Raw genomic sequence first — 23,078 nt, 5'->3', positions numbered from 1 at the left:
TTTTCGGCATTCTAAAATAGCTACAAATATCTGCAGATTTAGAAATACATAGAATCAAAATGGGGTGTAGCTCCCTGGGGAGAGGGGAGGAAAGTAATAATCTTCCACGGTTTATCAAGAAGCAGCCTGATCATCTGCTGAGACATCTGACTGAGACAGGTCACCTGTGGCTAACACAACGGGAACAACTGGAACTGTCCATTCTTAGTGTCATCTGTTATACAGTTATGTGACAGAGTGATATTACCACATTTGTCACAGATGGAGAAAAAATTGCTCAAGACCACAGAGAGCGCCCTTTTTTGGAGGTGGAACAAGGCCTTGGTGATCCCTGGTTAGCAATGTTCTGCTTAAACCGCCACACCGTGAATATTTACTCGTTTTATTAAAGGACATACGTAATTGTGAACAGCAAGTGATCGAAGAGGAGTACATGCAGAAACCAACTGCTCACATTAGATTACACAGTAGGCTGAATTTAAACTTGTAGACTGTGTCTATCTGCAGGAAGCCAGGTGGCTTAGATTGCCTCATGTCTGAGAGTTAGTTCTGTCTAAGAGACGGCTGTGTCCGTAGTGCATATCCTTGGCCAGAGGGGTCTCTTCTGGCCACCAGATAGTATCTCTGTGGCCCAAAGATACAATGATCATTATGTGTGTTTTTTCCAAGTACAGTGTTTAAAAAATGTGAGATTGTCCTGCAGCCCACCAGAAGGATGAGGTTATGCATCGCATGACTTGGGACGTGGTGGGAGGCTGTGTGGGGTTGCAGAACCTATTGGGAGACTGCTGAAGGAATGGATAAGTAGTAGGGAACCAAACCCTGTGTAAGGTCATCCGTGCTGGCTCTTGGGAGCAAGTGGTCATGGGCAAGAACTGTGTTCCCAGGCCTGTGTCCACATACTGGTCTGGAGCTCTACAAAAGAGAACCTGGAAGCAAACTAGCAGTTAAGCGGTGCTGATGATTAGGAGCCTGGAGCTTGCTCCCTGCCCTAGTACTCTGTGGCAATATAGACGTACCTGTAGGATGTTTTGAGGTAAGTTTTTCACAGGAAGGACTTAGTTACATGTATGGAGGGAGACTGCATCTTTAGGAAATATCTGTAAGAGTAGTAGAAATTGGAAATCCCGGTCTTCATCAGGATCCCAGTTTCCTTAAAGAGAACAAAAAGGGAGTGTCCCAGAATCGGGTCTGTCCTTCCTGCTCTGGCAGGGTGAGGCAAAAGCATCTCTGCTGTTTCCATGCCTACATGCGCGCCCGTCTTTCGTCCTGCCAGTTGCAGAGCGAGAGAAGTGTTGAGCTCCAGTACTTCAGCATGGGGCTGCCTGTGAGCTGGTACATCAGAAAGAGGAGGAATGGGGTCCTTTAGAATCCATGAATTCTCCCAGTATAAACAAGACTGCTTTCTCATAAACAAAGAGGAATTCATTTGGCAAAAATTTGAACATTAAGTGCAGTTGCTGGAAGTGTTTATACTTTGTTCCTTAAAAAAGGCAACAGACTGAATATTGTTGATAGTACTGCATTGTTCAGTACTTGCAAGGAGGGGCAGAAGGTGTGGGATGATCTTCCACTGGGAAAGTATTTTCAGAGTAACTTCAGTTACAATTTGATGTCCAAAACAGTCACTGGAAGGATTTTTAGATGCTTTGAGAGCTGTACTTCACTGATTGAAAGCAGACTCCCTTTGCTGCTTCTCCATGCAGGGGAGCAGCGCTGCGGTATCCGGAGTGGCACAAGACCTTTCAGTCCGTCACTGCTAACTGTGGTGTGGCTCCCTATGTGGGGATGCCCAGCTCCTGTTTCACTAGCCCTTATGTCCTCCTCAACATCTGTTTCAGAAGGGGAACATGCTTGCAGAGTCTTGTTTCGCTGAGCGCAGTGGTCAGCAGTGCCATGTGTAACACCAGCATTTTCCCCCTCCTCACCAGTAAGGATACTGGACTGGAGGAGATGGTGGGGTTTTGATCTCGGCTCCAGTCTTCCCGGCTTTTGTCTGATTCAGATGGATGTTGTGTCAGTTCCTGTTTGGAAAGTTATTTCACTAGTCATACGGGTTTACTTCCTCAGGAAGAGTAGAGGTGAATTATGCAGTGCTCTGACTGACCTACACCAGTTGAAAGCAGACTGCATCGCCCAGGTTGGACCTGGGGATCCTCTGGTTGATGTCTTCGCCTTGGTAAATAGGGTGACTTCTACAATACGCTGTATGTTGTCCTCTAGTATACACACCTTGCTTGGCATGCCCAAGTCCTAGTTTAATGAAGTAATAGTTAACCAGGAGAGGAATGTGAAGCTGCAAGTTTTTTTTCTTTCCAGTGCAATTCTAGAGAGACTTTTGTAATGGATGTGAAATATCAGCTTAATGTTAATGGGGACTAATTGAATTCAGATTGACTGATTTTTCTCACACACACACACACACTCCACCCCCCCCCCCCATCATGTCTTCCCTCCTGTCACCTTAATGACATGATCTATTAGATCTAAATATTCTAGCAAACCAGGTAGGGATTTTTGCTATTAGATAATTATCAGTTCAGCAAGGCGTGTGGTTGTGTGATTTCTCAGGCACGTAAAAGTTATGTAGTCTAGATGTGTTTCACTAATTAGAAAGAAATTAACTAGGTATTAATGACATGAAATTATATTTTACTCTATGGTTGTGTGCTAAAGCTCCAAATATCTCATGATTGACATCAGCACTACATGTCAATGATAAGCTGCCCTTGAAATATATTAATTACATAGCATAAAGATAACTTCCACTTATTGTCACACAAAATTGTATTTCACCTGAGTGGTGCTGATGGATATTTACATGGGGATTCATGTAGTAGGTTCTGTTTTCCAGGATGAAATTTATGCATGTTATAACAAACTATCTCATTTTATCTCAGATGTGCAAGAAATGTTTTGCACTACTAATTTTGCTTCTTAAGTTGACAACTTAGTTATTAAAATGTAGGATTAGAGCCCAAATATGACCCTGTATTGGGGTTGTTAAATGCTGGTGATGTTTTCAAGAAATAGCTTGTTTTGCAGAATTTCTTCTAACATTGTACTTCTTTCTTTCTCTGTTTTCTGTAAAACCCGGAGTCTATCAGGACTACTTGGTGGCGTAATTTCTGTGAAGCACATGGGTGTTTGTGCCTATAAGAGTTTTCTTACAGCGGTCTTGTTTACAATAGTCTTTTCTTACAGTAGTCAAGGTATTTCAGAACATTAATGGGAAGCTCTTGATTTACTGCTTAGCTGTTTTCACTGAATTTACATATACATAGAGATTAAATACTGACAGTGTTTATGCATGAAAATTTAAAGGTTGTTGTCTTTGAAATTTTATTATTTGCCTCCTGTATCAAACTCTGAAGAGGCGAGCTGTGGAAAAAAAAAAATGGTTTTCTTGCTTTTTGGGGCGTTTTTAAAATTGGTTATTCCAGTTTAAAGGAGTTCACTGATCCTTTTGTAATGTATGGGAGCCATATCTCTTTGCAGCTTCTGGTTTTTGGAGGAGTTTGAGGAGCCTGATCAGATAAGAGAGAGATGAAACTCTTATCGTGATTCAGTGCATTTTGTTAACGGCTGCCTATCTAGTCCAGTGTGATTATGTTTCTCAGGAAAAAGCAGAACTGTTCTATAATAAAGAATAAAATTAAAAAAAAAAAAAGAAAAATCAGCAAGGGGCAAATGCACCCTCTCTTTTTAGCTTATTTTTGGGAGGTTTGGTTTTGTTTGGTTGTTTTTTTTTTTTAAAGGCTTCATAGGCCATCTTATCCATAAACAAGAAGTTGAAGACTGCTGATTTGCTCCTTGTGTGTGGCAGAGCGAGAGAATGGTTAGCGCAAATGGTTTTCAATTTTTATCACTTTTGCTGCTGAGGAGTCTGGATTACTGCAAGTGTGGCTATTGTCAGAAAAACAGCTGTGGGAAAACAGCATCTTTTGAACCTGAGAGTTGGAATTCAGAGACTATTTATTTTTTGAAGATATGCATTTGGATTTAGATTGCTTGTGTGTGGCTGCAGGCTGGTATGAGTTAGCCATTGGTAATGTAGTAAACTGCCTGTAGGAGTGAGGAGCTGATGGTACTCTTCACGTAGTAATTGGTGAGGCTCTTAACAGGAGGCTGTGCATGAGTACTTTTAATTTTTTTAAAAACCTAAATAAAATGTTTGTTTTTGCCCTTCTCAGCCCTGTGTAGCTGAAATGTCCATGTAAGATCAAGCTGGATTCTCTTCTGGCTGATGCATTGCAAACATGTGCTTAGAGAAGCGTTCAGAGTGCAGACTGTTTTTAACTTGTGTAGTGACATAGGGTTGACTTTCTGCTTGCATCTTGAGTAGACTGGGCTGGCAGTGAGGAAAAAAACTGTGTAGAAAGAATAGATTTCAATAGGATCCCTTGAAAAATAGTCCTGTGATTCTTTCATGCCAGGCTACGGGTTTTTGTTGGTTTGTTTTTTAACAGAGAACTATGCAAGTCAGATGTGGACTTTCACATACCATTATATTAATTAAAGGGTTGCAAATGCAGCACGTTAACATAGTATTAGGGTAAAAAAAACCTGTACTTTGAATGTGAGCAGTCTCATATGTGTTCACAGCAGGTAGCCTCCATCACTGGAGCCCTGGCTCTGGGCTCTCCACCCTTCTCCCTGGTGGTCTGTCCCCCAGGCAGAGAAAAAAGCGGTGCTGCCTTGGAGCTATGCTGATGTTGCTCCTTGGTCAGAGGTATTGCTGCATGGCTGGCCGTTTGTCTGCATTTGTGGGGTGTGAAATCGGTGCCACAATCTTCAGGCTAGTGAGAATGCTCCGTTTGTGAATTAGTTTGAAACCAGGCTTTAGCATGGCAGGAGTGCAGGGAAGCAAGTCTTGCATCACTGGATGCTGAGCTCCACTCAACTCCCGTATGTTAAAATGCACAGGTGTAATGGGATCCAGGGGCACCCAGCATGGCCATGCTTTCACCTTGAAGAGCCAAGAGCATGCCCGTGTCATATCACTGTCTTATTTTCTCTGTAGTCTTTTTTCCTCTAGAATAAGAATACCATCTAAGAAGGGATTTTGTGGTTTTAAAAAAAGCAGTCTAAAAGAAAGAGAAGAAACTTGGGTGATGGTCAGAGCCCTGACAATTCAAGGGCCCTGGGGCACCCCTGGTCCAGGGGCACTGCTAAGGCTCATCTCAGCACCAGTAGTGCCTGGGCTGCGTGGAGGGGATGCCTGCACTTGCCTCTGCTCCGGGGTGCACCTCAGTCCTACCTTGTCTCCAGCCTTGTCCCCTGTGACATCCACCCTGCTGTCACTCCTGCAACGGTGGCCCTGCTCCTGCTGTTCCTGACCAAAACCCAGCAGGAGATGCTGGGCACCAGTGGGAAGCACTTTTGCGCATTTCTGTCTTCCAACAACAGGTTCGTGTTTATTGATTACCTTTTGTAGATCTTCAGAGGCAGTCGGTGGCTCCCTCAATGTCACCGTGAACAGCGTGACAGCCACTATTGCACTATATTGTGCAAGATGTGTTTGTCTTGTTGCACTGGAATAGATAAAAAGCTTCAAGATATACTATGGGGGAAAATCCTGAAGTATCAGAAAAGATCAAGTGAGCTGATAGTGTAACAAGGTAAATGTGGACATTCAAAGTAAATAATGCAATGAGTGAAGCCCAGCTAAGTAATGCTGCAGGGGGCTTTTTGACTAGAAATTGGAAATTTCTTCTTTAAAGGAGCATTGCTCAATTAAAAGTTAATTGCAATTGTTTTCTTTTAAAGTATGCATATATAATCTCAGATATAATGTAAGCGGTGAATGTGGTCTTTATACACTGCAGGTGAAGCTGAAACTCGGGTGACTTGACATACACTTTCAACTCTGCTTTGTAACTGCCTTCAGGAAGTTACATAAAATCTTTACCTAGTTCCTGCTCTGGTCAACTGAGTGATGATACTTAGAGCCTAATTCTTCAGTGCCTTGAAATCATGACTAAGAAGTGCTGTGAAAATCCACATTAGTGTAAATCATTCAAAGTGCTATAATTTTGAAATGCTTTACCCTTCACCATTTGTGATATTTAATTTTTTTTGCATCTAATAATTTTGCTTCGGGAATTTATTCCATTTCCTTTTTAGCTCATGACCTGGCACAACAGTGCAGTGTTTGGGCTTCTAGGAAGACATGAGTTTAATAGGAGTTAAAATAAATTTGTCCCTTAAATACAAAATAGCATCTAAATTGGTCTGAACATGCCTTTGAAAGGTGATAAATATATATATGTATATTGTTTAATTTGAACTAGAACTGTATTACTGAGTTTCAAAATTGATATGTGCATGTACAAGTGCATTTGTGCCCACAGTCCTCTGTGTGCATGCGTACTTTATAAAAGAAACGAAGGAATCTAGATTGATGTAGATTATTTAACCTTGGTCTCTATTATCTCTTGCTTAAAGGGATATCTCAGCTGCTTCTGGCTCCAGTGGAGGATGCCATGTTACAGCAATAGCCTTTTCACTGCTGAGACAGGGCAGAGCTGGGATATGGTCTGAGGTTGTCTGATTCTGGCACTTGACTTGTCTTTGGGAGCTCATAACTGACAGCTGGAATGGCTTGGGGCTGTATTATACATGTAATTGTATGCTATATATGTATATTATATGCTGGGGCACTTTGTCGCCTGTGGGAATGTGAAAAGTGGGTATAGAAAGGAATAGGCAAGTACCTTCTTCCTTAATAAGGGAGGCGTTTTAGTGGTGAACTGTGTTTTAGGAATGAATGTGTAGATTATGTGTGTGTGAACATACTTAGACTTTTTTGTCTCAATTTTTAATAAAATATGTTGAGATGGGACATCTCAATACTTTCAGTGTTAAAGAAATGGAGCTCGTCAAATAGCTTTAATGCCAGTGTCTGTAAGAGGCAATGTTAGCTTTTAGGCTAGGAAAGGTCACCACATGGCTCCACAGCAGCATTTAATTTAAGATGTAACTTGTCAAACATGCTGGTGAAAGAAAAATTTAAAATAGGCATTTGACTTAGAATTTTAAGTGTCCTCTCTGCACTGGGCCCTTATTTTTTTTTTTTAAACTAATGTTTTTGCCTCAAGCCTGGCATGACCTGGAGGAGATAAGGCAGCGCTTCTGTGCTTCTAGAAAATAGTTTGGGTTAAGGAGTATTATGCATGGTTGTTTGCCTGTGTCCTGCTGCCTCTTCCCGGCTGTATCATGAGAAGAGGTGAGGGAAGCTACTTACTCTGAGCAAGCAGCTATGCCTTCCCGGTTCCTGGCTGCTGCCCAGGGGTTAGGGAGAGCCAGAAGCGGCTCCGAGTGTCTGGAGGCGACAACTGGCAGCATGGCTGACAGTCTGCTGCACCTGCTGATTCCAATGGGGTTTCACTCTGTCTCACAGCAAGCTTTTTATCCTCGGCTTTTTGTTTGAGTCTAAGCCATTTGTGCTTTATATCAAGGAAAGGAAGTGTGCAAAGTATTAATTGGCCATTTATTGAATGGGGGCTAATGATAAAAGAGCAGAATTGGGGAGAAATGTGTGTGTGTGATGACCCAAACCACAGCTGTATGTGACTTGGCAGTACTCAGTTTTGGGGCATTTAGACAAATCAGTTCAAAGCATTTAACTGTCTGACACGGTGTGATAAAATCCTGCACTGGGTGCAGTCTGGAGCGTGGTTCCCTCTGTACCATCCTCGTGTGCCTGCCTTGGAGGTAGTTGCGTGTCCTTGCCATGCTCCCCTGCAGCCTGGAGTGATGCTGACTTTTGCTCCTGTCCTTGCAGTCTGAGCGACGAGAGGCAAACATGGCCCAAGCGCCCACTGATCCAAGTAACGTGGAAACCGCTGACCCAGAGGAGAGTTCTCCAAATATGATAGTCTACAGAAAGGTAAGGATTTGGAGCTGTTTGCAAAAATCTCTTCTTATGTGATTGGCTTTTAAAAGGATCCCATGCCCCTTTTGAAGTCAAAGGTATGTTTCAGGCTGCTTGGATGCATAGCTGAAATAGTTTTCAGGAAAGTAAGTATTTAAAACTATAGCATTTGGGAGCTTGGAAGTCTTACTCTGTTCAGTGGAAGCATTTAAGCTTGTTAGTATAAAATATTCGATGACAAACTAATAACTTGAAATTTATAACTTCTTGTGAATAGTTGTGATGTGACTTTAGCTAATTGTTCAAGTTTACTAAGTCTAGCTAAACTAATTGTACATACCTTCCAGGTTTTATCACACTAAGCATAAAGCAGCTGGCATACAACAATCTTTTAGTACATTTTTTTTTTCTATTTTCATGTTGTATTTTTTGTTGCATAATTTACAGTTCAGTTCTTTGCAGGTAGTTGTTATTACTTCCCGTTGCATTGCTTAAATTAAAAAAGAGAAACATCTCAAGTGCTAGTGAAAAATGAATTAGACAAAGGTAAAATAACAGCAATGCATGATGTCAAAGAACATTCTTTCACCATGATAAAATGTCTTATTCTGAAGTACTTTGGAGGCAGTATAAAAGATGAAGGAAAGCAATCTATTGACCCATTTGCTAAGGCATTGTTTTACTCTGGGGTAGGTGTATCCGTTATCTATGAAATTGAGTCTTTTTGTAATTCGATGAAATAATGTAAACATTTTATTTAACCTGCAAAATGTTTCTTATGTAGCATGCAAAAGTGCTGTATGGTTCTGACAAAAATAAAATTTCTTGCATGGCTCAAAGAAGCTACCATTCTGTTAACTCAAGAGCTACAATGCTAGTTCAAATCAAGTTTCCTTGCGTAGTATGATCCTGGGTAAAATTTATATTCACTCATTTTTACACCTTACAAAATAGTTATAAATAACTAAAATATGTTGGGTGTACAGGGTACTGTTTTCTGCTTGCGTGACTGCAATCTCGATGACTTTCATATGCTGAGAAAATAATTTAGGTTTCGTATAGAGCATAAGTTGTTTAAAGTGTTACTTTTTGATAACCATAATTTTGGTTTAGTTGTTGCATATTTGGTTTGGGATCTGGAATTGTTAACATGGGAAAATTTTCTGGGTAATGTGTAGGCTTGTTTGTTTTGAATGTGTTATGAACACAATTTGGCTGCTAATTTGGAAGTAGCAGTAGTCAGTTAGTCAGATTATCTTTTTAGAACCTGTTTGCTGAGAGGTCCAACGCCCCAGCAGGTTGAAGCAGATAGAGGATATGAAAGAAGTTTCTGGTTGCATGATCTAGAATTAGGGCATTAAATCTGTGACTCTGCAGAGAATCCACTTACCTATTCTTGAAAACATTGTTTTATTTGAATGTGCCTCACTTTTTCTATTCATCTCGTGGTATTTCTACTTAAGGATTTCTCCATTTCTTTGCCTTTTAGTGTTTCATTATTGTCACTGTAGAATAAGGCTCGCAAGTTCTGCGGTATCAACGGGGAACGTACTCATACCATTTGATTCATCTCTCCTTACTGGTGTTCCTCAGATTTCAGTATTACCAGCCCTTCATAATACAGTCATCTGTCAAAATACAGTTATGTTTTAGAATAGCATGCCCCATGCATTGTTCAGTAATACTGTATTCTGTATTGTCAATATTAAACTAATGCATGTCTGTCAGGTTTTTTGTTGAGGGGTTTTGTTGCTTCTGTGAATAGGGTTAATATTACCTATTCTTCAAAGTTAATTTCCATTGACTTTCTAAATCTAATTTACTGTTTGATATTAGCTATATGTATTACACATCAATTATATGTTCCTTAGTGTTGAGAAATCATATGCAAAATCTGAGACAAGACTTTTATTCTCTTGATTATCTCTCCTCTTTCCAAATGAGTGTTTAGCTCTTCATCTCTTATTTCCTTTCAAATGGCTTGATTGCCAGTAATGAATGAGAAAAACACTGCACTGGACTCCCTGAAATACAGAACACAATCTGCCAGCGTACCGTACAGTTCAGGGTTGGTGGTGTGTCACAGCAAAAGAAAAGGTTTGCTTCTCACAGCAGGGATCCCGAGATGCAATTGTTCATCCCCCTAAGGAAGAAGAAGTAAGGGTGGGCTTCAATAATGGGACCACAGTAATTCCTGCTGTGTCAGCTGTTTTGTTGCTTGTCATAACTGTCATGTTTGTGGGTTTTGAGGGAGGAAAGCCCTACAAGTACAACACCAAGTTGTTCATGCTTTCTTTACTGAGACTCACTGAAGTCTATTTGAAGTTCATAAGCCAAGAGGGTGGTTGTGGTAGCCTGGCTTTCTTTATAATCACTAGCAAGAGATACACGTATCTGAAGGACAAATCAGATCTTAGGTGGTGCTGAGTGTCCCTTTGGAGCAACCTCTTGTCTGTTTTGTTTAAGGAGAAGAGCCTAGAACAGGCTGTTCTCTTTAATGAGGTAGGTAAAACTAAGTAGGATGGATTTTGGCCATTCAGAACAAAATAAACTAATTTATTTTGACTCCAATTAGTTTGTGATATTCTCTATGGACTCCTGCAATCAAATGGATTCTAACTGCTTTGATTGCTACAGCAGATGGTCTCAATGAGATAAGTCTTATTTTCTTCTACCTTCAGGGTTAACCTTTTGGGGGCTGATATTTATCAAATTGTCAGGCATGGTATTTTTTTAATCCAAAATGCTCAATGTTGCCCTACAGTTCTGGAAGACATCTGCGTGTGAATTAGGTAGTGCAGATGCACTCATTAGGGTAAGTAGTGTTTAGGGTGTGATTTGCCTCACCCTACACTTGTTAAAATGAATTGTACCCTAAACTACATGACTCATTGACTAGGTCTCCATTGACAATCACGGGTGCCTCAACACCTAGCTGTCAGGTACTTATGTCATACGGTACACATCTATAATTAAGCAAGCTGCATCCCGCTCCTAGGATTTGTGCTTCCTCTCATCTCTCTTTATGTCTCAGTACTTAGCCCTGGGCTGGTTATAGGGCTACGAGTAGCGCCACAGTAAGGATATGCTGTCATTTATCTTGTGTGGCGTAGTGATATCTAATGAAAAATTTAAGGGTACTGCAGAAATTGCATTGCTATTTGAGTACTGCTCTGTGAGTAAAACATAGGAACCATGTTTTCTTAATTGGTCTGGCCACATCTGGAGAAGATGGTGATGTATTTTTTTTTTGTTGGGATTACTACTAGCAGAGTGGTACGTAGTGCTTAAAAAGACTGTTTGAAATGCGCTACCCTCCTTTTCATGGGAGCAGGTAATGTCAATACACAAGGGCTTCTGTGGAAGTGAGTGACATCCCAGTCCTCACTTTGGTCTGTGAGTGTTGTGTGGGTGCTGCAGCACGGAAGGAAAAATGCAATAAAAAGCCAATGATAAGAGAAAAAATGCACTCCAAGCAAACAGTAACAGAAAATATCAATTGACTTTAAACGCCTGACACATTCCCTTGAAATCCAGCTACCCTTGATTGCCTTTCTGGCTTCCAAGTGCTGGTTACTATGTCCCAGGGGCCCTTTGGCTCACTGTTCCAATAATCCAGGTCTGAAAGTTCACCTTCTGCAGACCATATTGAAAGACAAATCGTTCATGGACACCTTCTGGCACCAGACCTATTACCAGAATAATCTGGCAAATCAAATCTTCTTACAGAAAGGATGGTGGAAAATTGTCATGTCACTGAAAGAAAAGAAACATTGAAATATTTAGGGCTTAACTAAATAAGAACTGAAAATACGAATAAGGAAGAATTGTTTAGGAGTACCTGGGGAATATAATAAGAAGGATGAAAACACAGAAACGAAAATCTAGATTGGATAGCAAGGCGTACTTGTTCCTGAGAGAGATCTCTTAGGATGGGGAAGAGTTCGCAAACTGTACTGTTAGAGATGCTTAGAACCACTGTGAGCGTGCATGCTCTGAGGGATATCAAAGGGTATTGTCAAAGAAATGACCTGGATTATCTGATGGTACACTTCCATCTCTGCTGAATTTTGCCAGACACATCTTTTATATCTGCTTGCTAACATTGGCACTTAGTGAGTTAAATTTTGAATTTTTATGGTTACTCATCGTAAATCTTTTGAACAAGCAGGAAAATCTAATTTCCAAAGGCAATTACTGTTCTAAGTAAATGTAATACAAACTTGCAGCTGCCACAAGATGCTTTCAGAAAAATCTGAGTTGTTTGCTACCTTCAGTACTTGGCAGCCTTACCCCCTTTTTAAATGCTGGTTTAAGAACTGAATTGTAATCATATAAAAAAAAAAAATTGCAACTTTACATTAGCACCTTTTCTCCAGGCAGATTCCAAGGTTCCAGTCGTGGCAAATAGCTGGAGTGTTGCTGTCAGACCTGGTCCAACGTGGTGATAGGGTGGGAAATGGGAGATCAAGCAGTTGTGAAGACAGATGTAAGCATGCAAAAAAATGTATGGACCACAAAGCAGAAAGATGGGGGAAGAGACTGTTGTTAAAATTAGCTGTTCAGATAAAAAAAAGATAATGCTGGTATTGGGAGCTTGTCAGAAGACCAAGACTACTATTTGTTTGCTCTTAAGTTGTGCTAAATAGCACATGAAAAACTATCTCAATAGGACCCTGTCCAAGCAACCAAAAGCAGACAAAACCCATAAAGGTATAGTCCAAATGGCGACTTGTTGCAAATAAAGAAAAAAAGCTGCAGTATGTTAAAATGAGATGGATTTCATGCATACAACTTTTATACTTTAATAAAAGCAGTCTGCACCTTTTTTGAGGTTTCCTAACCCTTTCAAGGTTTTAAGAGGTAACAGAACCTAAAATGCATTTAAACTGAATACTTTTGGCATTCTTTTTATTTGTCTCTTGAGTTATATTTTAGGATTCTGCTGCATGTAAAGGCCTTCAACCTTATTTTTGTACATGAAATCTGAGATTCTCACACATTTGCTTGTTTTGTAACTGGTTCTTTAACATAAAACTATAAAATTTTGATGATAATGCACGAGTTGATAACACTGCAGACCTGTAGTCTTCAAATTTTACCCAAAGATTTTTCTGTACTGTCGTTAGAGATTACTTTATGGCATTTTAAGCCAGCTTGCTCTTGACATTTCCTGATTTTTACTCCGTTTCCAGACTAAAAGCAGTAACCCAGGATTAAACTAGGACTGAATTTGAGAGTACGTATCAGTACTTCAGGAATTGAAACACGCACAATTTTTAATAAGTAACACCCCAGCTAGCACTGTTCATGTTGGAAGATAAATTTAAACCTGATCTTGTTACTGAGATGTGTTAACATATAGGTTAGGCAGCAGGGCAGCTTTAACTCTGCACTTCTGTATTGCACATTGAAAAGGAGGTTTCAGTTAATTTATCTCTGCAAATACTCATGTGCCTTGGCTGTAAACAAAAGTTGACCATTTCTTGAAACCTTGCTAATTTCCTTATCCAACTGATTTACTGTGTCAACAACTTTTGACTGCATAGGGTGTTGTACAGAGAGGGGGAAATGCATGCATGCAAGATGGGCTACTTGTTAAACTGTGGCTGCAGTAAAGGCAGAGCTGGATGGTTTTTATCTAGGAGATTCCCTCTTGGCATTTCCTGTAGTAACAGGTGTAACATTGAATAATTCTCCTTTCTGTACCTCATATAGCAAAATCTTGGGGAGAGGAATCACAGTAGTGGCATTAAATTTAGTCCTACGGAGAGAGAGAGGCTGTACGGTGGGGGACAAAGGTGGGAACAGCTGTGTGCAAGAGATCTGTTAGGTGGGAGCAGCAGAGAAGAGAGACCTGAGTACACTGGTACATCATGGTCCAGTATTGTGCAATGGCAATGAAAAACACAAATATAATCCTAGAGTGTCTTGGAGAAATATTTCCAGGGGAGTGACCGGTGTCAATAGTATTATGCAAAGGGCCAGTGATATGGCCTCATCTAGGTCATGGTGCAGTCTTTGTTGTCATCTCCTGTCTGTCAGAAAACGTGACCTGGTTACACAGGATGGACTAGAAACAAGTGACTTATTTAGCTGAGCAAAACAAAATGAGGTAGGAGAGATGTAATTACTCTGCAAGAGTGCTCTAAGGTATAAATATCAGGCAGGGAGAAGACCTTACTAAGCTGAGGATAGTGCTGGCGTGCACACAAATTTTTATAAATTTCTGATTAATAAATGCAATGTGGGAATTAGGAGGTGGTTCCTAATTCTCAGAAAAGTGGAGTTCTGGAGCAACTGCTGCATGGAGTAGTGTGGCCAAGGAAGCCAGCTGGTTTTAGGATAGGTGTAGGCGTGTTTTTGAAGAGGCCTGTGTGACATCATTTCTTGCAAAAGTAGAGGAGACAAAATGAGCCAAGAAGTCTTTATAACTTTGTTTGTACCTTCTTCAGATCACCTTGAATAGAGATAAAATACCTGCAAATACCCTTTATTCATGCAAGAGCAAACAATTTGTACTGCTAAAGTTTGACACATGTCGGTGTCCTTGAACAAAGCTAATGCCACTGACCTTGACTGTAGCTGTCAGGGGAGCCTTGTGGTAAAGCTGGGGACTGTGGGTTTGATTTCTGCATCTGTTAGACGTGTATGAATGATTAATGATCTAAGGCATTAGTGTAAAATTGCAAGAAGTTAGTGCCCAGAGGGCTTCAGAAGCTGACTTGCATCATTGTTTAGACACAAATAAAGCTGTCGTACAAATGGCGGGAACATGTTTTTAGAGTCAGGTGGAGGTGATTCACCTGCAGGAAGGGCTTTTGGACACTTTGTGGTTTGTTGTTTCTTTCCATCGTTTGTCTTGCAGTAATAGTTAAGACTTAGCTGAGGTTAAAGATGCAGATTAGTAGGTGGTGTGCAAAGTTACAAATAGGGAAATGCATGTAATGTGGTAGGTAGGTAGACCCTCAAATAACTATTTTCTTGTTTCTCTTTTTAGTTATATAAATACATAACTATACACACATGCACGCGCACATACTCACATGCCTTTGAAGTAATGAGGATGAACAAATAATCTTTATGTTTTTTCCTGGCTATTTAGTTTAGCCTAATATAGGAGATACATTCTTAGAACATATATAAGATATATTAAAAAGATATGTATATTATTTTCTTATATATCCTATATGCCTTAAATCTTTCCATTCAAATAATGCATGCATAGAATAATTCGTTTACATTTTACACATATGAATCTGTCTTTCCGATCTTGGAAAAGGTAGCCTTAGCCCTAGTGTAAAGGTGGCCTTAGCCCTTGTGTATTGTATCCCTCTTTGTAGTTAGTTATTTTGGTGATAAGCCTATAGCTATCTCTTTTTTTTTTTTTTTTGTAGTTTTCTCCATATTCAGAAATAGTTGTCTTATTTAAATTTATTTAGTTTTCCTTCCTCTCTGGCTCATCTTTTCTCTGCTCCTGTTTGTAACTGAAACAAACTGTCTCTTGCACCCGTAAAAGTCTTAGTGATCTATTACTTTAGCTGTTCTCAGAGGCAGAAAAAAGACGAGCCAGGACCAATAGCTATGATAACGTCAAAGTATATTTTTAGCAAAGCAACCAGTGCAAATTTAGAATACAGAGATAAAACTTGAAGGTTCAGCTAGAGGGTAAGATTATGCTATTCTAGCTGTAGCACTTAATGCCATGCATTTTTCGAAACGGTTCTCTTTTATTCCCCCGGCATCTTTCTCGTGTCATTCTCTGTGTATTTGTTGTTGTCAGCATCTTAAGTTATGGTCGTGGAGTATTTTCACTATGTTTGTTGATTTACTTTTGCATGTTGTTTTGGGCAAGATGCTGACTATGAGTGTTTTCTTTCTGCCTAAAGCATTATTTTAGCCATGGGATTGTTTCATTTATTAAAAACAAAACAAAGTAAAGTAGTGAAGTAGTAGAGAGCTGCCAGCCCGACTCGTTCCAGGAGGCAGCTTCTGGCTATTTCAGATGCAGTCTTGAACCCTAATATTAAGATGAAAGAAAAAAGAGTTTGGATGGAATTGGATGAAATGCATATGAAACCACGTTTTTTTGTTTTGTAATAGAACTTCAGCTAAACCCTTATTCTATCCTGATTAATAAAATATCACTTCAGAGGATCATGAACTTCTTTCATAAGGCTCTGCAATAAAGTTTGAGTGGGAGGATTCATTTCAATAAATAGAATTACACGTGCGGGACCATGAAAATATGCAAATGAAGTGCCATTTAAAAACTCATGTTTTGCATCCGAAGACATTTTGAAGCACACTTTCTTTTTTTCATGAGAAGCTGTCATACCATGTTCAAGGGGAAGCAATTACTTTTATTCTTTATCACTGCTGTTGTTGTCCTGTATCTTCTTTTTCCTTGTCTCTCTGAAGTTAAATGAACTGAAGAAAACGAAAAGTAACCGGTTAACCAGACACTGAAGTGCACAGGTCTGCTTAACAAAGAATTATATTCTCATTGAGTATATTTGATATTTTAGTTCAAAGGCTACATGTCTTTGGGGGGGAGGGGGGGAATGAGCAAAGGTGTTCATTTAGATAAGATGTCTCCCTACTTTGCTTTTCTTCGATGTTAATGGAGCTCATTAATATTACCTTGCATTGAAGTGTGTGGAAATTATACTTTGGACCAATAAATCAGTGCCTCTGAAGGTAAAGTGATACATATTTGTAAAGTGAAACATATTTGTGGCATACACAAGAAGAAATGACAAAATATTATATGTATTTTTCTAATGCTTTAATTGAGAGTACAATGAGTGGAATAGGTAGGAAGAAGAATTTAATCAAGGAACATGTTAATGAATTATTCAGATCTCTTTCTTGGTTGAGAGAGAAAGCAGATCAACTTCAATTTTGTTCATATTTCGGTTTTGTAAAACTGGGGTTCTGTGGGATTGAAGTCAAATAGAAATGGTTCTATGGTTATGTTTTTAAACTCTAGATGGAAATGGTTTTGTGTACCAGAGTCATCTCAGAGTATAGTGCTGCAGGTGTCACTTCTGTTCTCCTCCTCTACCAACTATTTTGAGTTGTACTTTTTCCCCATTTGATGAAAATAGGTTTGGTGGCCATCGCATATTAAGAATTTTCCTCTCTGGCTCTGTTACCATTTCACATGTTTTTTCCTTATGTCTTACATTAGTTGGCAGTTTTAGCAAGGAGACCTGGAACTGGAGGGCTGTGGAGGCTGTTTAACAACCTCTGTATTTGCGAGCACAGTTCTCCTCTGCTTGTTGGCATGACCATTGCTGCAGGAGCTGTTTTGGTGGTGCCCCAAATAAAGGGAGTATTTCATTCACTGATGCTATAATTGGATGTCTTTCCCCATAAGTAAATCCACACAATTTTGTTAAATGTGGGCTTGTAGCTATGTACAAATTAGCTCATTCAATAACTTGCACGAAGTGTCACATAAACCTTGGCAGCACTGGGTTCTTGTCACTTGCACTGTTTCCCACTGGGCTCTTAATAGTAAAATTAACTGGAGCTCTGTTAATTATATTTTTTCTATGCATGGAAAAACAGAGCTACAGTAAATGGCACTACTGTTGTCTGTCTGTATGCTGAAGGTAGTCTAACCATTGTCTTGTATCTAGAAAGTTATCTGTGGAATAAACAGTGACTAAACCCACATGTTTTTTAATAATGTGAAAGCATCTGTTCTTTGGAAAAAGGGAGCCGAAGTGCTTTTTTCCTTGGTCCTCTTACCAGGAAAGGTGACCTACTTTGGTAGTGACTTTTTTTTTAAGTATTTTTGACTGGAAAGCACTTAAAACATGTTGAGTTTTATAACAAGTTTTCCTTTCTGCATGCAAGAAAGAAACCTCCGTTTTCTTTTCCAATGATAAAAATGGTATTTAAGTTGTTTATAGTGTATTTAGCATCAGTGGTGCTCTCTTCCTCCCACTTAAGAGATGTCTGAGAGTTTTAGGGGGCATAGGAAAGACCTTGACTCACACTTGCATGAAATTGTGACAGGCTAAAAGTTTTGTGGCGGTGGCCTATGCTCTGGTTCTGTCTTTGCTAAAATGTTCATTTTGTGTGTGTCTGACATTCGTGGGTAATAGTGTTTGAAGGGAGAAAAGAGGATTGAAAGAGCATGCACCAAAAGTAGGCAGAAAGGATAAATGAACTGAAAGGGTGATGCATTTTGGAGAGACGGTTAAGACTCAAGACTGCTTTCAAAAAACCAGTATTTGTTGACTTAGAATAGCGAGAGAGATTTAAAAGTACTTAAAGCATTTCTTCAGCAGTCTTAAAAGTATCTGACTCTACTTGTGGGCTGCATGCAAGCTCTAATTGTAGTCTGTTGCTGTCACTGTTATCTTAATTGTGTAAACTTGAGAAACATTTGGCCATAGAAGGAGGCCTGAGTCACCTCTGAGGTCAGGCAAAAGCACACTGAAGCTACGTGCTCCTACTCCATTTTGCAGTTTCCTGACACCCCCCCCCCCCCCGCCCCCAAAGTGTTTCATTTGACAGTCTTACCATTCTTATGGTGTAGCTGTTTTAAGTTAGTGGAAATTAACTGAAGGTTGGGTGCCCTTTAGGCCACTGTTGTCTCAATAGCACTGAGTTCATCTGTCAGACTGAGGGAGAGCAATGAAGGGGAAATGTGGTCATGTGCTGGGTCATATACCCTGTGGTGGACACTGTTTTACTCCCCTGATTTTGATGCATTCAAGTTGAAGTGCTGAGAAAGAGTCAATGACCAGAGAAACCATTTAAATATGTCAAGTTGCAGAGAGCTTCTTGGGGCGTTCAAGGAGAAGCAGCTGAGATGCTTCTTTCTAAATGAATTACAAAAACATGCAGGAATGAGTAAACTGGCTCTGTTACTTTAATTATTTTATCCCTAGTGTATTAATTTTTTGCATACTGATTATGGCAGTTGACCAGCTTTCTCTGTGGCAGCTGTGCCACTCCAAGAGTATTTTCAGCAAGGCAAGCAAAATCCTTAGACTGGGAAACTGGTTAATGGAGGGAGATTGTAATGAGAGAGGAGGCGGCTGTTTTAGCTTCTAGGCTTACAACTTGCAGCCAGACTTGAATCTAAAGTGTAAGAAAACAATGACAATTTGCCACCTCTTTGTGGGTCTGTTGGAAATCATTTCATTCTGGTTGATTTTGTAGCACAGACACCCCTTGCAAAAGAAATTACCCTGGAGACACTGTAGTAGCATGAATTGAGATGTCCAGAAAATACCAGTCTGTCCATCTTGGCTCTGATAGTTTTGGGTTCTGTATCCACAGGACCTGACAGTTTGATCCTGTGGGAAATTAGCAGTTTAGAAGGGAAGGCAGCAGCTTCAGCACAAAGGAACCTCTCTGGCTCCCTAGGCACCCCCTCACCTTGCCAGGGTTAACTCCTGAAGGGGCTTCTCAGATGTTCTGTTTGTCCCCCTGGTGCTCAGCAGTTTGGATAAAAATCACACCCAGATCTTGAATTATCTTTCAATTTCACTTCAACAAAATTTGAGAAGAGCTCTCGGAAAGGTCAAAACTCAGCCCTTGATTGAAGCTGGAGAGTGCCTGTGAGGTGCACAAGGAACCCCTCATTGTCTGTGGTGTTGCCATCCATGAAGTCAAAGCTTCACTAAGTACTGGCTGCCTCTGATTAAAAAAAAAAAAACAAACCAAAAAAACCAACAAAACCAACCAGAACCCCCAAAACAAGAAAACAAAACACAGAGAAAAACACCACCAACAACTGAACAGAATGAAGCTGGTGGTGAGTATGGTGATAAATGCCTAATCAAGTAATTTGGGATTGCTGAAAAAGGACTTTTCCACTGCCTATAGTGAGCAGTTTGTAATTGCTAAGAGCAACAAGGTGATAGTCAATGTGTTTGCTTTTACCTGGAGCACTCAGTGTTTCATCTGTTTTATGATATTCTGTCTTTGGTAACCCAGCGACCTCACCATCTGTGTCCATATGTATTTACTAAGTTTGGCTTTTGTGTGGGTGTGTTTTCTGCTCAAACATTGCTGCCTTAGATCTTAAGCATTCATTGCTAATGCTGGAATCTGATCCAAGAAATGTCTTTTTACCTCTGTGGAATGCTTAGTATACAAAACTTGAATTACTGACGAAATGTTTACCTAATGGAAATCAGTATTCTCTTCCTGGATTCCTAAGGATGAGACCTTTGAAAGAAACATTTGAAATATTTAATAAGAATTGTTGTTCATTGTTAGTTCACTACGTTTGCAAGCAGCTGAACAAATAGTTGAATCATTATAAAATGGCTCTATAATTCACAGAGAAACCAAATGCTGAAAGGTACATTTGTTTGGGGATATCAGGATGAGAATTTTTTTATTTAAAGAAACTGTTTATGAAAACTTGTGTACAAGGTATCAGTAAGGATTTTTATTGTGTTCCTGGTGGTGTGTTTATCAAATCCAGAGGTGAAGACCTAGACTAACTCCAGTATTGCAATGCACCCACCCAACACATTACCTTGATTTAAATTCTTTCGCTGCCTCATTGAGGGCAGGTGTTTGAACTTAATCCTGTAGCATCAGGTGCGTGTTGTCACAGCTGGGCTCCTGACTTCTGTTGCCTTTTTTTTTCCTTCCTCCCATGACTTTTTTTTTTTTACAAATACCTTTTCTGTTTTGTGGAATGAAACAATATGTCAAAACCATTACATTTTTTAGAAAAGCAATCTTGTTTATCATCCTTATTATGGGACTGTTGCAGCAGTGGTGTAGGAACTTAATTTCTTTCTTACAGTGAGACCAAGGGGCTGGGAACTTCAGCGTTTTTTTTTTTTTTAATTCATATTCTGGTCTGATGACTTCTTGATCTTGGAAATTTTTCCAGAAACATCACAGGAAACAGATTCTCTTCTCTGTGGCTTCCTAGCTGAAAGTGGAAATGTGTAGCAAACCATTTAGGTGCATGTCCGAAGCTGTCCTCCAGATCTTGGCAGACATAGCAGGTCAATTAATCAGGGAGCTAATTGAGGCTATCACTAATTGTTTACTCAGGACTGCAGAGAAGAGCTTGGAACAGGGCAAGTGTTCCCACATAAGTAACAAGTGATAGGACAAGAGGAAATGGCCTCAAGTTGCGCCAGGGGAGGTTTAGATTGGATATTAGGAGAAATTTCTTCACCGAAAGGCTTGTTAGGCATTGGACCAGGCTGCCCAGGGAAGTGGTTGAGTCACCGTCCCTGGAGATATTTAAAAGATGTGTAGATGTGGTGCTTAGGGACATGGTTTAGTGGTGGACTTGGCAGTGCTAGGTTAACAGTTGGATTTGATGATCTTAAAGGTCTTTTCCAACCTAAATGATTCTATGATTCTATGTTGGAAGAGCAATATATTGAGGAGAGATGGGTTAAAATTGTGTAGGAAGAGCCTCGGGCAAATTTGGTGCTCAGGAAGGAGAAGAGGGATGGAGGAGCACTCTTTTTCCCATCAGATCACGTGTTGAATTTGGCTCACCGTGACTTTTAAGGTAATGCTCCCATAAAAATTGGACATTCCCATTTGGTGTGGCTAATGCTTTCGTGCTTTGTCTAACCTACCCCGGACTCCAGAATGACAAAAGCATTTTTGCGCTGAAGCAGGTAAAGCTTTCGGGATCTTTCACCCCTGCTTCTTGTCCTAATTAAAGCCAGAGTGCTCTTTTTCTCTTAGGTTCATACAGAAAGAAAATAAAATTTTCCAGAGAGTTCTGTAATGGAAATAAACTCTCATCTATTACCGTGGAAATCAGGTTAAGTAAAAGCAGGGGCTCTTGGCCTGTTTTATGCAGGTTCCTTAATCATGACTTCCATTTCTGTTATTACTTTGGGTCAGAGCATGAGTAGCCAGGTCATGGGTATGGAATTCGAAATTTCTTTTTTACACATTGCTGAAATAAAAGCTTCTCCTTGCTGAAAAATTAATTACTGAGTGTTCCAGCACCTTATAAGATATTTATATGTTCTCCTGAGTCCTGTTTCTTCCTGTTTCAAAGTGCTGTCTTGAGAGCAGTTCAGGCGAGAGAACTGCTCAGCTGCACTTCATAGTCTTCCTCGCTGCCAAGGAGTCTCAAGACGGCACTCAAAAACAAAGAGACATACTCTAGGGAAAGTATGAATATTAGATCACTCTGGTTTAATCATTTGGGATACAGTGGCCTCAATTTATGTATCTGACATTTTGGGGTTTTGTTGTTGTGGTTGCTAAAGTGCATCTCAAAATTGTTAAATCTAGGGTTCTTAAAGGCATTGGAAATCCCAGATGGGGTAGTGCTGTTATGGTACTGTTGTCCAAGGTCTGTGTCCAATGTGTAAAGAATTTGATGACAAAATTAGTTGTCTCTTACTTTAATGACTTTTTGTAGTGTTTTCATTGTAGTTTTTTTTTCCCCCCTTGTCTTTGAAACGGAGAGAAAAGAATAATTTGCTGGTTTTGTTTCATTTGGGGATGCACAGGATAGACGGTGGCCTGATTAAGTAGCATCCTAGAGTTGCTCATTCTTAAAGGGGAAATAGTTGCTAGCATCAAATCTATTATGTAAAGAGGGGGCCCTCCAATGAAGTGGGTCAGAATATTTGTTCTGGCTGTGTTGGAGTGCCAGCATGTGAATCCATGTACTTCGTCGGTGCTGCTGTGGAGCTGCTTGGCTCAGCTATGTTCATAAAGCTGTTTTTCCGTGTTGTAATCCAAATGTTACCACTAACGTGCCTTGCATTTGTTACTCTTGACTTTCTTCGTGGTTTAGCTACCTTAGTGCCTCCTCTGAATGAATGAGAAGCTGTCATGGTTTCCAGCATCTGAACCGTGTAATATAATTTCTTTGAGAGGCTAGTGCAGACTTCAACAGGAGGGGGAAAAAAAAAAAATATTTGCATCTGATGAAGTTGATATGTTTGTCAGATTCCTTGTACTGAGCTCCATGCAGCAGGATGGACACATCAAATAAAGACTACAACTCTACTGGCAGTGGTGGTAGTAGTAAAGTGATGATGTACAAAATATGTCTTTTGGAAGCAGTGTATGTGCAGAGCTAAAATGAAACCTCTCATGAAATACCTCATTATGGTAATTTACGGAAACATGAGGATTACATCTTGTTCTGTGGAGAAGCAAGGAGACAGAATAATGCCACAGGTTAATAGGTCCCTCAAAGCCAATTTTAAATATGAGGAAA

General features: G+C 40.0%; 1 protein-coding gene across 4 annotated transcripts in view; it reads left to right on the top strand.

Annotated features, from left to right (window-relative positions):
* The window catches only part of RGS6 (regulator of G protein signaling 6), a 293,786-nt gene that overhangs the window by 6,916 nt on the left and 263,792 nt on the right, over positions 1-23,078 (top strand). For all 4 annotated transcript variants that reach the window (XM_076344752.1, XM_076344748.1, XM_076344750.1 and 1 more), the window contains exon 2: positions 7,787-7,891. In XM_076344752.1, coding sequence (XP_076200867.1) covers positions 7,808-7,891 — 84 coding nt within the window. In that variant the 5' untranslated portion in view covers positions 7,787-7,807. The remainder of the gene's footprint in view (positions 1-7,786; positions 7,892-23,078) is intronic.

The sequence above is a fragment of the Aptenodytes patagonicus genome, chromosome 7 (genome assembly GCF_965638725.1).
Source record: "Aptenodytes patagonicus chromosome 7, bAptPat1.pri.cur, whole genome shotgun sequence".
Lineage (NCBI taxonomy): Eukaryota > Metazoa > Chordata > Aves > Sphenisciformes > Spheniscidae > Aptenodytes > Aptenodytes patagonicus.
This window is presented reverse-complemented; position numbering and strand designations above follow the sequence as displayed.